We start from the raw sequence: 14,947 nt of genomic DNA, 5'->3' as shown, positions 1-14,947 counted from the left end.
AATTAGCAATTATTGGCACTGATTGGCTTGTTAAGATAAGTTGCACGTGCAATACAGAGTATGACCTGAATTGTGTGCGCAACTTAGTTGCACTATATAGAATCTGGGGGATAGTGAGGATTGGAAATAATTGTTAAGGGTGCTCTATGAGCTTTCTGCACTGTGTTCCACACCTCTATTCCTGATTGGATTGTCTCTTATGATTCAGATGTGTGTTTCTTTTTCTTTGTTCCTGTGAAACCTACTGTCTGAACCACCAAATAATACATGTTGCTGTGGGACAGTGGCACCCTTTGGTTAAACTGTAAAATCTATCCTTTGAAATCTGTTGACAGTGATATCTAATGGTTTAATATATTATCAGTCTAGGTTTTGTTTTGTTTTGTTGTTCTTTTCAAATCAACAATGTCCATTCAGACAGCTTCCTCCTGGTCAAAGACACAGACACACACTGATCAGAAAGAAAAATTCTTTCTCCACTTATTTCCTCTTTGATTTACTAACCAACCACTTGTTTTGTATGTCCAGCTTTTCAGACACTGGCAACTAATGCAAGGTTTTGATTTAAAAATCTTCTAGTTCTTGTATAACAAAGCACCTGTCTTGGACCGTAAATTGTTGGCTGCAGTATAAAAGCATTAGATTCAAACTGACTAGATTTATAATCTCTGCATGTCTGTTTTCCTTTAGGAATCCATGGTGAAGGCTCAACATTCAGCACTCTCTATTGCTTACTGATGTGGGATATAATCTTTATGGATGGTGTACCAGATGTCTTCAGAAATTCATATCAGGTATCCAAAACAAATTGATTTTCATTTCAAATGTTGAGGAATTCCTGAAAACAGATGTTTGTAATATCTGATCTAATAAGCCAAATTTGAAGAAAGATAATACGTTATTCTGTTTTGTAAGCTCTTTCGGGTAGGGACTGTATGCAGCGCTGTACACAAAACATGTATCTCATAGAAACATAGAAAGATGACGGCAGATAAAGGCCATATGACCCATCCAGTCTGCCCATCCTCTGTAACCCCCAATTCTACCTGTTCCTAAGCGATCCCACATGCTTATCTCATCACTATAGACATAAGTGGTGGTAATACACATACTGATTCAAAACATGTTTTCACAATAAAGCTGACTGTGTTGGTAGTTGCTGTTATATTGGCCTCATGAAATACTGAAGTTGTTGTTCAATGTACTAGTACTTCTTTATGGTAAAAGTTTTTAATTTTAAGTTCATGTTGTGAAGGCCAGGTGTGATGTCCTCAGGCAAAAATGTTTTTCTGTACATTTGATTATCCCTTTTAAATTTTTCGACCATTAGTCATACTAAAACTACTTTCTGACTCATGTATTGTTCTCAGATCCATCAGCAGAGTAGCAGTTTGGTTTATTGCTTTGGAAAAACTAAAAGTCTGAATATCTGTATCACTCCTTAGTAGGTCTCTTAATCTCCTGTCAGGCCAATCGGTGAGTATTTTATGAGCAGCTAGGAGACCAACAACAAAAATTTTTGAAAAACACAGAGAAAAGCAAAACCATCCATATTTCCTTACTTTTAAAACTCTGAAAGAACTCTGTGCCATCAAGTCGTTCAGCTCCTTTAGCTATAGATCAGTTTTCATGTGATAATTAAATATTTCAGGTAATGCAAAGCTTTCACATAAATGTTCACTTTGAACATCTGCAATTTCTTGCTGAATATAAACTGTTTTACCATTATAAGCCAAATAAGAAAGTGAAAAGAGCAGACAGGAATGGTCTGTTAGACCATTCTGGTACACTTTTAAGCAGCAGTGGTGTGACTGTTTTGTGCTGAGAAGATATTTAAGTAATCTGTACAGACCAATTCATTGCAGCCTTAAACTGCAGTAGTGTGATTTGTATTAGATGTACAGGAAATTACAGAGGTAGATGTGCAGGGAGTGGTGGTTATAACTATAAACAGCAGTGCTTCAATAGTATCAGGTTTCTATGCAGGCTGGGATGACCTGCACTGCAGGACCATTTGATTCTAAAAACTAAAGAATGCACCAGTGAATGTTGATTGTGATTGGAGAGTTTACTACAGCAATGTAAATAAAGTACAGTCTCGATTATCCGACGTTCACTAATCCGACCATCTGGCATATCCAACAGACGCCATCGCGTCGCCATTGAGAAGCGTACGGCTTCTCTTTCCGTTTTCTGGCATAGCACAGAGGGAAGTTTCGCACCTGAGACAATTTGTTTCAGATCCGGGGCCCTGCTTTTATAGTTAGTTCACTTATAGCCCGCCATTTCCCATAAATATGGTTCACAGTGGATTACAGGAAGATTCTAGAGCACAATAGTCTAGGAAATTACATAGTATATATACCGAATAATACTTAGACCTTGAAGCAGTATAACTGAAGAAAAACAGAAAGCAACTATAATTCAAATTATTTCTTTGTCTCATAGATCTGAAACAAGTGTCTTCAGACTTTTCTTAAATATGGTGTAGTTGGTAATACTTCTAAAATTATCTGGTAAAAAATTTCCAGAATTTTGCAGCTTGAAAAGCAAACAAACAAAAAGCTTCTTTGAGGTAATGCCTTTAGGACTCTGGAGATCAAATAATGACAATTTTTGGAAATTATATAGATTGTTCGTTAATGAGTGTATAATGTACAAGATTGATCATATATAATGGAAGTTGTCCAAATGTAATTTTCCATAACAGCCCAGCTTAAAAAATATCCTCGCCTCAGCAGTCAACCAGTGTATCCTAATAAAGTAATGAGTAATTCTATCTGTTTTATGTAGAGATAATATTAGGCATAAAGTAACATTTGAACTGTTCATTGGAAAGTCCAACAAAATCCTAGGGCTTTTAAAAACATGGCTACTGCTGCACTTCTGGTGTCTTGTAAGAACCAGATGGACAAAGGCATTTTCCGTAACTGTTTTTTCAAGGAATTTGTTTATCAGTCTTGAAACTGATAAACCTGCCTGGGAAAATAATCCTTCTCTTGGATAATGCACCATCTCATCCTGACAAAGCTGAACTGTGCAGTGCTGACATTAGAGTGCTTTTTCTGTCTCCTAGTGTCACGTCATTGTGTCAGCCAATGGACCAGAGCGTACTGGAAGCCTTAAAGAAAAAAATCACTGTAAACATCTTAAAACGCTTGTTTGTGCATTGGATGAAGAGAAAGGAATGATTGAAGTTTTAAAGGAAGTGAACATCAAAGATGTTATCTACTGGAACGCGCAGTCATGGAACGAAATTGAACCTCCAACCCTAGCAAAGTCATGGAAAAAGTTAATTCCTGAGAATGAAAATGAACAAGGACATGACACTGAACACGGAGCAGCCGAGGAAGATCTCTTCCTTTGTTACAGGAAATACCGGGCTGTGAGAATGCTTGTGAGGATGACATACAAGAATGGATAAAGGCAGATGAATAAGAAGAGCTAACTGACAATGGTGCGATTGCTATGGTGAACAGGAATGTGAATGGAGATGATTCTGATGATACCTTGAGTGAGGTCAGTCAGTCATATGAAGATGTCAAGGCAATTTTATCGTTTATTAATTTTTCATATACCTTCTATTTCGAGCACAAGTTGAGGTGGTTTACATACAGTTGTACAGGCATTTGCACTGTCCCTAATAGGCTCACAATCTAATATATTGTACCTGGGCCAATGGAGAACTAAGTGACTTTCCCAGCGTCACATGGAGCTACAGAGGCAATTGAATCTGGTTCCTCAGGATCTCAACCCACTGCCGACCGTTAGGCAGCAGTGGGAATCAAATCCAGTTCACTATGTCCGCAACCTACTGTACTAACCATTTCTCCTCCACTGGCATCTGTGGAACGATAAGAGGAAGTGACAGCTACTGATATAATGTTATTGAGACATTGCCATAACCTTGCAGCGAGGAAGAGAAGTAAAATGGGAAAACGAACATAATTGCAAAAATTTACAAAACAGTATTTGTTTACCAGTTGCATTGCTACTACACAGTACTCTTTATGACTGTGTTTTACAGTATAGTACTGTAATTATGTTTTAGCTGTCCAGTCATGCTGCAGAATGTGCTATAGTGTTGTTTAATAAAGAATTTTTGAAAATTAGGAGCTCTGCCTCTATGTTTGCATTGTTTGAGGGGCTACTTGTTTTCTGTGTTATCTGACTTTTCACTTATCCGACAACGGGTTGGTCCAGTTTATGTTGGATGATTGAAACTGTACTGCATAACCTTTTCATCCTTGATGCAAATGTATTTGAAACATGAGACTTGTATCACGATTATGGGTGCAAGATAAAAAGCAGTTTCACACAAAATACTTATTTTTTTTTACATAAATATAAACTTTTTTTTTTTTTTTTTTTTTTACAAAAGATTTAGGGACCAGTGATTGATTATAACCACAATACTAGACATTCAGGTAGAGCAGCAGCTATTATTCTATATATGGAGGTCTCCCTCTTAGTAATAAGGACATTTTTCAGACTGATAGTGGGGTTGTGACATTATGCAATTAAGAGTTTTATCATTTTTGCCTGTTGGACCAAAAACTATTTTTAGGAATTATATATGTGGATATTTGTATGTGATCGGTTAAACTTTTAACTAAATCATTCTTACCTGTAGTATTGGTAGTATGTGGCATCGCAAATGATTGGCGTGTTAAAATATCTCTTTCCCTTGTGTTATATGGAGCCCACTAACACTTCCAGATAATAGAGGATTGAGGTTGAACTAGAAATAGAATAACTACATCAGTATTATGCAAACCTTAGGTCCTTTGTGTTCTCTCCCACTCCTAAGGGCTGTAAACTGGCCAGGTTTTCAGGATATCCCTAATGAATATGCATAGGATTTGCATGCCTACTAACCCCATTATGGGCAAATTTCAAGAAATAAATACAAAATTATCATTTGTATAAATTAGCCAAGTTCAGTCTTTTGGGGGCTGCAAACAGGCCAAATTTTCAGGATTTCGCTAATGACAATGCATGAGAGAAATTTGCATGTCCATTACTTCCATTGTATGCAGATCTTTCATGCATAGTCATTAGGTAAATCCTGAAAATCTGATGTGTTTGCAACCCTTGAAGACTGACTGTTTATTTTTATGCAGGCCCCGGTTGAATATCGGGCCGGGACCCATATTCAAAAAAAAAAAAAGCTTTCCCCCCCCCCTTTCATGGCAGGAGATCCATCCCACCCCCACCTCCCAGTCAGGATAGGACCCTCCCCCGAGGTCTACCTGACCTCCCTGGTGGTTCAGCAGGACATTGGGGTTAGGACCAAATTCTCCTCTCTCCTGCCCCTAGCGGCAGCTTTTTTAAAAATGGCTACTTTGACCTCTCACAGTATTTGCAGTACCGCATTTTCAAGAAGCTGCCGCTAGGTGCAGGAGTGAGGGAGATTCGCTCCTGCCCCTGTTGGTGGAGGTGTACTTGTGGGGACCTAGACCATGCAGTTTCAGTGCTGCTAAATATCTAATATAAAGAAATCTGTAGATTAATTTTTTATATTAGATATTTAGCAGCACTGAAACTGCATGGTCTAGGCCCCCACAAGTACACCTCCACCAACAGCCCCGACGCCCTGCTGAAGCACAAGGGAGGTCAGGTAGGCCCCGGGGGAGGGTCCTATCCTGACCAGGAGATAGGGGTAGGATGGGGCTGCTGCTTGGGGGGGAGGAGGATGTTGTTGGGGGAGGCTACCCGTGAGGGGGGGGGGGGGGCGGAGCGGATACGATGTTGGGGAAGGGAGCTCCAGGGGGTTATTGTTGGGGGGAGGGCATGGGAGGGGAAAAGAAACTTTTTTTTTTTTTTAATGTGGGTCCAGCAGCCTGCCTGCCCAAAATTATCCCCCGATTGCCAGTGCCTGGACATGGTCCAGCTTTGAATATTGGGAGATAATTTAGCCGGCAATGATCAGCATTTAAAAACTGTGCTGACTGCCACCGGCTTAATATTGGGGAGCGTTTTATTTCAGTGGGATTCAGCACAGTAGAGCCCCAGATGATTTGTATTCAGATTTAAATTGTTATTTTGCCAAATATGAATAATCTATTTGGGACTGAATAGAATTGAATACGAATATTCGGTACAGTCTTACACCTTAGTTCCCTAGCTAAGCGTTAGGCCCATCATTTTGATTTCTTCTTTATTAGCTTACCAGAGTGACCCAACTCTGAATTTTCATTTGAAAATTGAATTTCAGGTAAGCCTGTGGTTGGTCTTCATGCACCCCCCCCCCCCCCCACCCCAAGTCTTCATCTTACTTCTGCTAGATATAACACCATATGGCCTGTTCTAGGCTTCAAAGTGGTTTCTAATGCAATGAAAGTAAAGCAGTTTACAATCCAATAAAAGCCTTTCTTTGTTGAAGGAGAAAAGCAGAAAGGGTGTGGTACACATCTGTTTTTGCAGGAGGTGCTTTTTACGCTGCATGACAGTTCTCCTCTTTAAGCCCTAATGCAACACTTGTGCATAACACTGAGAGCTCAGAATGCTGACCTCAAATTTTAATATTTTCTGGAATTCGGCCATTGAATATAACAATGCTGAGGTTCTTGTGAAATATAATTGCCTTGTCGTCTGTTTGTTTGTTTTTTTTCAGGTATTCCCATTAGATTTGTACACCGACAATTTCTTTGAGAACAGGAGGACTGCAATCGAGTCCAGGCTCCAGCTGCTGCATGATGCTTCCTCAGAGACTCTGACAGAGCTGGTGGCTCAGGTCTGGGGTGCCCAGGAGGGAAAAGCAGCAGCTTTGGTCAGCTGGGAGCGGTTTACATCCTTACAGCATGTTCAGGTAAAGTCCCCCACCTTTCATACGTTAGATTTGCTAGACCGCTGTAGCTGCCTGGGCAGGGCAGAGCGATGTATATAACTAAAACGTAAAGAAAAAGGAAAAGAACTCCAATTATTGATAGAAAAGATGTATGATCACAGAGAAGAAAACGGAGGAGAAATACTTTCACAAAAAAGCAATAATACATTCATGCAAAGGAAAGCATGATAGGAGTGTAGGCTGTTAGCTGGGAAATCAGTAGAAACTGCAATTTGGGATATTACATTTCACGTAAGCTTAAAGTATTTCTGAAAAGGAAGTGGTCCTGAGTTCTGTAACTTTAATCTGAGAATACGTGTTGTGACTAAAGTTTGTCATTCCAAATTGACTGCATTCATGGGCCAAGCTGCTGCATAGCTGATGTTATTGCATTTTGGTTCTAGGAGCAACACCCCAGAATGCCATCTGGTAGATTTTTCTGCCTTGTATTTTCAATAGTAGATAAATAAACTACCAGCAGGGCTAGAACACTGGTGCTTGGGTTTTTTGTTCTCCTTTCCCACCCCCCACCCCCAGAGGGATAAATAACAGTACAGCTAAAGATAAAACTGCGATGCCTCAGCTTTGGATCTTTTACCCTCAAGCTCCACAGTCTTCCTGACAGTGAGTGGGACTGAGCAATGTCCATTTGCCAGGAATCGGAAACATTTCTAGTTTTAGTTTTCCATTTATTTTAACAGAGTCTGGTGTCCTGTTTTGGGGGACACTTTCTAAGTGGTGTTTGCCAACGATTGTCAAAAGATCTTCGGCACTGCAGAGGGGGCCTTCCTGATCTGGTTGTGTGGAGCACTCAGGACAGCAAATTTAAGGTAAATAGTTGTTGCAATGTTAATAGGCTCCATATTGATTTATAACAGGTGACATTCAGGACCTCAAAGGATGATGTAAGCATTTTATTTATAATGGTTATTAACGTTAATGCGTTTACTTTTCCAAACAGCTTGATTTTAAGTCTGTGCTGCTTGTGAGGTAGCCTAAGGGATGACTGTGCACTAGAAAACACCATAAAGCCATAGCGCCAGATGCACTAAACTTAACGAGCCATTAACGAGCAAGTAGTAAACCCTGGCATGCACTAAATACTTTTTTCCGACAATGGTAATGAAAACGGAATGCAGATGAGCAAATTGTGTAGAAACCCCTATTGTGATGAGATGCACTAACCTGTTCCGATTGCCTTAATGCTGGAAAATGGTGGAAAATCTAACAAGAGGTCTGTACCTGTCGTTGGGGCTGCGCGGGATTGGAAAACTTCATAAAATGTTTAAAAAAAAATTGGGGGGGGGGGGGGGCAAAACCGGCCAAGTGCTCGTCATGGACAGCCATTATGGGAGTGCTCCATCCGAAAAACAGCCCAAGTGCTGAAATCAAACAGGCTCTGATGCTGCAGGCTCTTTTTTGGACCCCGGAATAATAAAAACGTCTTTTTTGGCCGTGCTTCACTCAGCTGGGAGACCTGGAAGTCTCTGAGCCAATCAAAGCGTGTTCAGCTTGGCTGAACGCGTTGTGATTGGCTCAGGGACTTCCAGGTCTCAGCTGAGTGAAGCACTGCCAAAAAAGACGTTTTTTATTATTCCGGGGTCCAAAAAAGAGCCTGCAGCATCAGAGCCTGTTTGATTTTTTTAATAAAGCTTCACTTAAAAAAAAAAATGTCCATTTTGGGCAGCCTCCCCCCCCCCCCCCCCCCCCCCCCCAATAATAAAAACATCCTTTTTGGCCGTGCTTCACTCAGCTGAGAGACCTGGAAGTAAGGGAGGGACATCCAAGTAAGTAGAGTTGTGGCCGAGTGGTTACAGCACCGGTCTTGTAATCCAGAGGTGGCGGGTTCAAATCCCACTAATATTTTGTTAAAATAATAAAAAAGGACGATCACTTGGATTTTTTTTCCACTTTTTTAAGTTGTATGAAGTCTTTATTGAACATTTATCAAAACAGCATAACAAAATACAGCACTCCAGAACAAGTAAGTAATAGCATAACTGATCAGCTCCAGGTCTCTCTCAGCCAATCCCAGTGCTGTGATTGGCTGAGAGAGATCTGGAGAGAGGGACGTCCAAAAAGTTTTGATTTGTGTCCTCTCACGTCCCGATTTTCTGGGCTGGAAGGCTCCCCCGTATCGTCTGGTTAGTTTTTATTCTCTTGCATCTGAACTGTACATTAGCTTGTAGCCTGTAAAAAGAATGTCTTTTTAGAGGGAGATTTTTTTTTTTTTTTTAATGTTTGAATATTTTATTGAGCATCATTACAATACAACAATGTAAACTTCTTCATTTTTCTCCCACATTTCCCCCCCTCCCCCCCTCCTCCCCCCTCCCAGCTCTATGTTAACTGTCCTTATTGGGTTAATCGCTTAAATCGAGACCACAGTTCAGAAGATGGGCTGTACCTTCCCATTCTTTTGTCCGTTAGTTGCTCCAATTCCCCGACCAGGGAAAGCTTCAGAGTCCAGTCCAGCTCTGAGGGAGCCACCTGTTTCTTCCAGTGCATTGCAATGACACTCTTAGCCGCTGTTAAACAAATCCTCTTTAGGCGCCTCTGCCATTTAGTTCCTCTTCTGTTACCGAGACCCAAAAGACACCAATGCGGCGTACATTGAAACGGCTTATTCGTACTTTCTGAAATTTTTGTCGTTACTGTCTTCCAGAATGTTTGTAAAGTCCGGCACGACCACCAAATATGCAAAAAAGTCCCCTCCTCATCTCCACACCTCCAACACAGTGAGGATGCCGAGGAGAACATAGCATGTAGTCGATGCGGGGTGTAATACCACCGCGACAATATCTTAAAAGCATTTTCTTTTAACAACACACAATTCGAGGCTTTTTTGACTTCTATTACTATAGCCTTCCACTCATTTACTGTAAATTCCCTTTGCAGATCCTGTTCCCATTTTATCATATAGGCACATTTCTCAAAAGATCTACCTCTGATCAATTTGTACAACATAGATATAACTCTTCTCATTTTCCCCAATGATCCCCACAAATTTTCAAGTTCCTCGTATTCTTCCGGGTCCCTTTTCAACCACCCTTGTTGGCTCATATAATGCTTGACTTGTATATAAAAATAAGTATCTCCCGCACCTCCCCCACACTGTTCCCGGATCTCCTCTAAGGGTCTTAACTCCCCATCATCCAGAAGATCCCTAAAACGAATCAACCCCTCCTCTTCCCACCACCCTGCAACCTGGTGGCCCATTCCCACTTGAAAAGCCGGTTCCCAACCTATACCTGCCATTGTGGAAGTTTTCCTCTTTATCCAGAACCTGGTTCTGAAAGAGGCCCACAAGGTCAACAAATGGTTCACAAATGGATTCGTTGTCATTTGGCCATATACCCTCGGTTCTAGTGAAGCCCATATAACCGACTTCAACTTATAACCCTGCACCATCTCTTGGTCTAAACTAACCACCACCGATGGAGGCTCCTGACTCCATGCCACCACAAACTTTACCTGTGCAGCCCAAAAATACCATTCCAAATTGGGCACCCCCCTCCCTCCCAGGTCCACCGACTTCCACATCAGTTTCCTATGTATTCTCGGAGCTTTACCCCCCCATATAAATTTCATAATCTCCCCCTGAAGCTTATTTATTTCCTTTTTAGGTACCTGCACAGGCAAAGTCTGAAACAGGAACAAAATCCTGGGTAGGATATTCATTCGTACTGTTGCTATTCTCCCCCACCAGGATAGCCACTTACCCTGCCAGCCCGCCATGTCCCTTTGTACTTGTTGAAACAGCGGGCCATAATTTAGTGAATATAGCTGATTCAACTCAGAGGGTATCTGAACCCCTAAATATTTGATATTGCCCTTCTTTAGTCGAAATGAGAACCCCTGTAGCATTTCTTCCAGTCGACCCTGTGGGATAGTCACCCCCAGAACTTCAGACTTGTCATAGTTTATCTTAAACCCTGAAATTCTACCAAATTGATTAAGCTCTTTCACCAAGTTTGGTAAAGTCGTCAGGGGACTCGTGACAAAAAACAGAATATCGTCAGCAAATAATGCCAGCTTGTGTTCCCTGCCCGCTACCACCATCCCTTTTATGTCGCCCATCTCCCTTATCCTCTGCGCCAGCGGTTCAATCGATATCGCAAACAACAAGGGAGATAGTGGGCATCCTTGCCTCGTACCTCTCCCTATCTTAAATGCATTAGAATACCCCCCATTTACCTTGATCCTTGCCGAGGGTCCTTCATATAACCTTTGCAACCATCCTATCAACCCCTCTCCCACACCAAGATGCCTCAAAACCTCCCATAAATAGGGCCACTCCACCCTGTCAAAAGCTTTTTCAGCATCTGTGCTTAGCAAGGCCATATGTCGACCCTCCCTTTGAGCCTCCCAAATCATATGCAGCGTACGGCGTATATTATCGGCTACTTGTCTCCCCGCTACAAACCCTGATTGATCTGGGTGGATTAATTTGGGCAATATCCCCCCTAATCTGTTCGCAAGGACCTTAGAGAGAATCTTAACATCCAAATTAATTAAGGAAATTGGTCTATAAGACCCACACACAGAGGGGTCTTTGCCTGGTTTCAGTATGAGTGATATACCAGCTTCATGCATACTAGAAGGGAGGGAACTGCCCTGGAAACAAGCATTTCCCACCCTTACCAACAACGGCCCTACCTCCCCAGCAAAGATTTTATAAAACTTTGCAGAGTAGCCATCCACCCCTGGGGCCTTCCCTCCTTTAAGTCCTTTTATGACCTGCCTAATTTCCTCCAAATGAAAGGGGGCCTCTAGCTGTTCACAATCCTCACGAGATAACTTGGGCAACTTAAGAGAGCACAGTTCCTTACTAATTTCACCTTCCTCCACTCCTATAGTGCTAGTATATAGTTTACTATAAAATTTCAAAAATTGCTCTCTAATCTCTCTGTCCTTGTAAAGGATCTGATCCCCCTGCCCTTTAATTTTGGTAATCAGCGAGTCCCGTTGACGGTGTCTCAAACAGTTAGCCAGCATCCTCCCTGACTTATTACCAAACTCAAAAAACTTATGCTGGAGACGTTTCCTCAGGAACTCCACCCGCTCCACCTGTATTTGATCCAAGGCCACCCTCCATTTACGTACCTCGCGCAACTCCTCTCCCAACCCCCCTTCCTGATGTTTACGCTCCCAGTAGGCCAACCTCTCCCTGGCTTCCAGTTCTTTTGCCTCCCGTTCCCGTTTTTTCCTGGCACCCCATTTAATTAGGTGACCCCGTACCACCGCCTTTAAAGCATCCCAGAGTGTGCCCTCCGATACCTCCCCTATGTCATTCATACTACAGTAATCTTGAATTACCTTGCGTATATCCTCACATATCTGTTTATCGCCCAAGATGCCCTCATTAAGCCTCCAAAATCTCTGTTTATCCTCTTCTCCCAACCCCTTCAAGTCAAGTTCTACCGGGGCATGATCAGAGACTGAGATAGACCCCACATCTGCATCCACAACGTGTTCCCATAAAACCCGGCTACACCAAATCATATCAATACGTGTATATGAGTTCTACGAGTGAGAAAAGAATGTATATGCCTTCTGGGTCGGATGTTTAAGTCTCCAGACCTCCAAGAGATCCAATCTCGAGGCCAGTGCCCTCAGACTCCGAGTATAAGGCTTGTGTACTGTAATGTGTCCCTTAGAATGATCCATAGATGTATTCCACAAATTAAAATCTCCTCCCATAATCATCCCACCTCTTTGAAATTGAAAAAGTTCCTCCCTTATATGCTCAAAAAACTCTCCCTGACCAGAATTAGGTGCATAGACATTCACAATTGTCACAGATTTCCCATATAAGAGCCCTCTGACCGCTAAACAGCGCCCCAGTTCATCTCTATAAATGTCATCAGTTACAAATGGAGTCCCTTTCCGAATATAAATGGCCAAACCGCCCACCTTTCCCCCTCTTTTGTCAAAGTGTGCAATACATTCACTGTAGGCCCTCTGCTGTAATAAATGTGCCTCTCGGCGTCTAATGTGTGTCTCCTGCAGCAAGACTATATCCCATCTACTCCTCTGTAACTCCCGATATACCATATTTCTCTTCCTCTGCGAATTTAACCCATTCACATTCCAAGTTCCCACCCTCAACCCTTTCCCTCCCTGTACCCCCCTCCCGCCCCCCTGTTGCTGAGCGGTGCCATTTGCCGCCAGCCTAATACTGTAAGGAAATAACCCCTCGCCAGAGCTGACTCCCCCCTCTCCCCCTCTGTTTTTCCCCCCTCCCCCCAGACTCGTATTCCCTCTCCCTCCGCTCCACCTTCTCCAAACTCATTACATTATAACAGTGTAGAAAACATCCATTCTCTGAACTCATAACAGAAGATAACTATTGCAAACCCTGTCCGGTAACCCTCCCGGGCTACTCAACCACCTATAACTGTGGTGAACTGAAACCAGTAGTGTCTCATACTTTCCATCAGGGTACTCTGTCCATTTCCGGCCTATGTGAGCCCGGTCCTTTGCGAGAGCCCGCCTTTTGCCACGACGATCCTCTCTTCTCGGTTGCTGCCTTCCCTGGTTTCCCTGTAGCTCCATCAGGTGGCAGATTGTTACAGCCAAGCTCCTTCAGCACTTTCCATGCTTCAACCAGCGAGGTCACCCTCCTCGTGTGGCCCTCTGCTGTAAGCTGCAATCCAAACGGGAAGACCCATCTGTACCTGTATTTGGCCTGCTGTAGATACTTGGTCAGATCTCGAAACTCTCGTCTGCGTTGCAGCGTGCCCAGGGCTAGGTCTTGAAATACTAGCACTGTTTGATTGTCCCAGGGAATTTCACCCATCAATCGTGCCTTACGCCAGACCAGATCTTTAGTCTTATAATCCTTAAAGCATGCCACTATATCCCTGGGCTGTTTATCTCTTCGGGGTCCCAGGCTTCTGTGTACCCTATCAAATTGTATCTCAGTCCCTTCTCCAAGCATGTGTTCATCTCCTTCAGATGTCAGGATAAAGGCACAAATTGCTTTCACCACCTTAGTGCAGTCCATATTTTGATCCGTTTCTAGGACCCCTTTGAATCTTAAATTATTTCTTCTGGATCTATTTTCTACATAAGTACATAAGTAGTGCCATACTGGGAAAGACCAAAGGTCCATCTAGCCCAGCATCCTGTCACCGACAGTGGCCAATCCAGGTCAAGGGCACCTGGCACGCTCCCCAAACGTAAAAACATTCCAGACAAGTTATACCTAAAAATGAGGAATTTTTCCAGTCCATTTAATAGCGGTCTATGGACTTGTCCTTTAGGAATCTATCTAACCCCTTTTTAAACTCCGTCAAGCTAACCGCCCGTACCACGTTCTCCGGCAATGAATTCCAGAGTCTAATTACACGTTGGGTGAAGAAAAATTTTCTCCGATTCGTTTTAAATTTACCACACTGTAGCTTCAACTCATGCCCTCTAGTCCTAGTATTTTTGGATAGCGTGAACAGTCGCTTCACATCCACCCGATCCATTCCACTCATTATTTTATACACTTCTATCATATCTCCCCTCAGCCGTCTCTTCTCCAAGCTGAAAAGCCCTAGCCTTCTCAGCCTCTCTTCATAGGAAAGTCGTCCCATCCCCACTATCATTTTCGTCGCCCTTCGCTGTACCTTTTCCAATTCTACTATATCTTTTTTGAGATACGGAGACCAGTACTGAACACAATACTCCAGGTGCGGTCGCACCATGGAGCGATACAACGGCATTATAACATCCGCACACCTGGACTCCATACCCTTCCTAATAACACCCAACATTCTATTCGCTTTCCTAGCCGCAGCAGCACACTGAGCAGAAGGTTTCAGCGTATCATCGACGACGACACCCAGATCCCTTTCTTGATCCGTAACTCCTAACGCGGAACCTTGCAAGACGTAGCTATAATTCGGGTTCCTCTTACCCACATGCATCACTTTGCACTTGTCAACATTGAACTTCATCTGCCACTTGCACGCCCATTCTCCCAGTCTCGCAAGGTCCTCCTGTAATCGTTCACATTCCTCCTGCGACTTGACGACCCTGAATAATTTTGTGTCATCGGCGAATTTAATTACCTCACTAGTTATTCCCATCTCTAGGTCATTTATAAATACATTAAAAAGCAACGGA

General features: G+C 42.7%; 1 protein-coding gene across 2 annotated transcripts in view; it reads left to right on the top strand.

The window, feature by feature from the left end:
• The window catches only part of FAN1 (FANCD2 and FANCI associated nuclease 1), a 127,281-nt gene that overhangs the window by 84,978 nt on the left and 27,356 nt on the right, over positions 1-14,947 (top strand). For both annotated transcript variants that reach the window (XM_030188519.1, XM_030188525.1), the window contains exons 11-13: positions 691-794; positions 6,617-6,811; positions 7,531-7,659. In XM_030188519.1, the coding sequence (XP_030044379.1) occupies positions 691-794; positions 6,617-6,811; positions 7,531-7,659 (428 nt within the window). The remainder of the gene's footprint in view (positions 1-690; positions 795-6,616; positions 6,812-7,530; positions 7,660-14,947) is intronic.

The sequence above is a fragment of the Microcaecilia unicolor genome, chromosome 1 (genome assembly GCF_901765095.1).
Source record: "Microcaecilia unicolor chromosome 1, aMicUni1.1, whole genome shotgun sequence".
Taxonomy (NCBI): Eukaryota; Metazoa; Chordata; class Amphibia; order Gymnophiona; family Siphonopidae; genus Microcaecilia; species Microcaecilia unicolor.
The sequence above is the reverse complement of the archived record's forward strand: the minus strand, read 5'-3'. Positions and strand labels throughout refer to the sequence as shown.